General features: G+C 45.4%; 1 protein-coding gene across 1 annotated transcript; it reads left to right on the forward strand.

Moving 5' to 3' along the window:
* Positions 1–1949: 1949 nt before the first annotated feature.
* RNASE2 (ribonuclease A family member 2) lies at positions 1950–2588 on the forward strand. The gene has a single exon (XM_029236279.1). It carries the CDS (start codon positions 1950–1952, stop codon positions 2424–2426), a length of 477 nt encoding a protein of 158 aa, XP_029092112.1. The 3' UTR covers positions 2427–2588.
* The last annotated feature ends 444 nt before the right edge of the window (positions 2589–3032 follow it).

A 3032-nucleotide genomic window follows, 5' to 3' on the forward strand; every position in this document is an offset into this window, starting at 1 on the left:
AGGTTAGACCAGGGATTTAATATCTCTTATCTGGAGGCCTTTCCTACCTTGATACACTTTCCCTGTCTGTACAATGTCCCACACCATCTTCTTAGCCTAGAATGCTCATTTATTCCCTAAAGTCCCTAAACTCTGCTTATCCTTTGTGGGCCAGCTCAAATGGACATTTCTTTTGGAAGCCTTTCTTATCCCATGAGGCCAAGTAAGACCCTTCATCCTCAGTGCCCCCATAAAACCATCTTCACACAGTGTTATTACCTCTATCACATTGTAATAAAATTATAGGCCTACAGTTATTTTCCTCTGCTTTTCTGAGAACCAAGAGTATGTTTCATGCATCAAGTTACATACTATGACTTCCATAACTTCAGGAATACAGTGTCCTATCCACTGATGCTCATTTTACAAATTAAATTTTTTTTTCCTGTTAACATCAAGAAATGAAATGTAAAAAAAAAAAGAAATGAAATGTACTAGTAAGATAAATGACAACTCTAGGACAGACTGTTTTGTAGAAAATAGCACAGATTGAAAAGAACACAGGAATTCAAGCTCTAGCTTGGAATCCCTTACATGACACCAAATGTTCATTCTCTGGCAGATTTTACAGACTTTCTTCTGGGTGTTTTTAGGTCATGCTACTTCACAGGAACTGAAGGCAAAAACCGGGCCAGGGTAAAAACAAGAGAAAGTGAATTCAATGCATAGGAAGCAGAAAAAAAAAAAAAAAAAAAAGACAACAGCAATTACAAAAAAATCATAGATTCGTCACAAACTAATTACTGATAGGATTTTGAGCAGTGAGAAATTCAGAGCTCAAGTTTCCAGCACAGGGAAGTGAGGAGATAAAGAACATTTGGGTGAGAAGGAACCAGGGTGATTACTAAAATGAAAGGGGGGCCTGGGTTCCTCTGGTGCAAACAAGCCTCCTGGCTCTATTTGTTCTGAGTACCAGGCCTGCCTTCATGTACTTCAGTCTTTCAATGTGTTGCCCCCAAGTTGAGTTATAAAATCTATAGCCCATTCTGGGACTTCCCTAGTGGCGCAGTGGTTAAGAATCCGCCTGCCAATACAGGGGACACGGGTCCGAGCCCAGGTCCGGGAATATCCCACTTGCTGCGGAGCAACTAAGCCCATGTGCCACAACTACTGAGCCTGAGCTCTAGAGCCCGTGAGCCACAACTCTTGAGCCCTTGTGCCACAACTACTGAAGCCCACGTGCCTAGAGCCCATGCTCCGCAACAAAAGAAGCCACCGCAATGAGAAGCCCGTGCACCGCAACGAAGAGTAGCCCCTGCTCGCTGCAACTAGAGAAAGCCCGCATGCAGCAACAATGACCCAACGCAGCCAAATAAATAAATAAAAATAAAAAATCTATGGCCATGCTGCAGCCAGTGATATTTTTCATTTAGGAAATCCAGACCCAGTGGCAGAGCTCTGTCCTGCACAGGATGCCTGGCATTAGATTTGTTACAACAGAAGCAGCAGTGGTTCATCCCGGGGTATGCACTGATCAGCAAATGATAAAACAAAGGGCTCATTGCATAAGTGGACCATGTCCTAATCTGTGCGTTTCTTCATGTCCTAGATTCAGAACCCTCCTTGTTCTGCTAGCCCCACCCTCAGGGGGTGCTCTATATCTCCAGTCCCAAGAACTGCGGGGATACCAGCTGCCCCTGAGCGCCAGGCCCACCAGCTGGATCTGTTCTCACAGGAGCCACAGCAGAGATACTGGGTAAGACAATGAGCCCCAGAGCTGGAACAGGAGAGACAGCAACTGGGGGAGCGGTGAGCTGAAGTTAGTGCCCAGGACACATGACAGACTTTGGGGAGCGGAGGGGAAAGGAGCTAGAACCACAGTGACAGCAGGGGGCCTGCAGAGTCAGTGAGGAGGGAGTGTGTTATTTGTGGGCCAGGATACAGAAGATACCCTTCTTTTCACAGGAAACATGGTTCCAAGACAGCAGAATGCCCAGCTTCCTCTCTTTTTGCTGCTGGGGCTCTTGGGAATGGTGATCTCACTCCATGCCCCACGTCATACTTTAACCCCCGCTCAGAGGTTTCAGTTTCAGCACCTAAATATGGCCCACCGTCGATGCGATGATGCAATGCGGGTGCTTAACCGTTACAGAAGGGCATGCAAAGGTGAAAATACTTTTCTCCACTCAACGTTTGCTGACGTAGCTCGTGTTTGTACCACCACAAATGTAACCTGCCGTAGATCAAGCAGGATGAATTGTCATAGAAGCTCAGATCCAGTGCCTGTAACCTACTGCAACCTCACAAGAAATGCAGAAGATTATAGGAACTGCCGTTATGGACAGACAGAGGAACCGAAGATCTACATCGTTGCGTGTGAAAACAGATTACCAGCAGACAATACCATGTACTCCGTGGTTCCAGTTCACTTGGATGGCATCATCTAAACTCTGGGTCAAAACTTTGGGCCATGCTCATTTGCCAAGCGCCACTGTCCTGTCCCACCATCTACCCCAGATATCAGCATCAGTCCTCATCTCACCAGCCTCCAGGTCCCTTTAAGCTTTGCTCAGCTGAAGTTCCTTGTGCACGCACAGTAAACTTTACAGAATTACCTACAAGGCTCCATGTGTCTGTGCTCTTCTGTCATGTAGTTACATTCTCGTCTAGAGGCTTTTCCCCTTCTTCTAATCTGAGATTTGTGGGAAGTAGATGTGAGGATAAGAGGCTCCTTGTGTCATGAAGTTGTGCAGACTTTTCCTTCTCTCTGCTTTAGGCCAGGAAGCTGCGGCTTCCACTCACAGCGGCCTATTTCATTACCAGGAGGCAAAGAGCCCCCAGTAAGTAGAAACAAATGTATTTGATTCTGATTTAAGAACCATACATTTTATGATAGAAGAGAACGATACGGTGTAAAAACAAAAAGAAAGGGGAAAATGCCGTAATTGTGATAAGACCAAAAGAAAAAAGCAAATTTTAGCCCCAGAGGTTTGTTTTTAAATAAGTGTATCAAATCTTCAGATATTAATGGTTATCCTAGGGGTGGATCCAGA

The sequence above is a fragment of the Monodon monoceros genome, unplaced genomic scaffold, assembly GCF_005190385.1.
Source record: "Monodon monoceros isolate NGI ecotype Baffin Bay Population unplaced genomic scaffold, NGI_Narwhal_1 Super_Scaffold_21, whole genome shotgun sequence".
Taxonomy (NCBI): Eukaryota; Metazoa; Chordata; class Mammalia; order Artiodactyla; family Monodontidae; genus Monodon; species Monodon monoceros.

What these genes read in the sequence shown, in the direction of transcription:
- RNASE2 (XM_029236279.1), top strand. Translation starts at nt 1,950, where the DNA reads ATGGTTCCAAGACAGCAGAATGCCCAGCTTCCTCTCTTTTTGCTGCTG.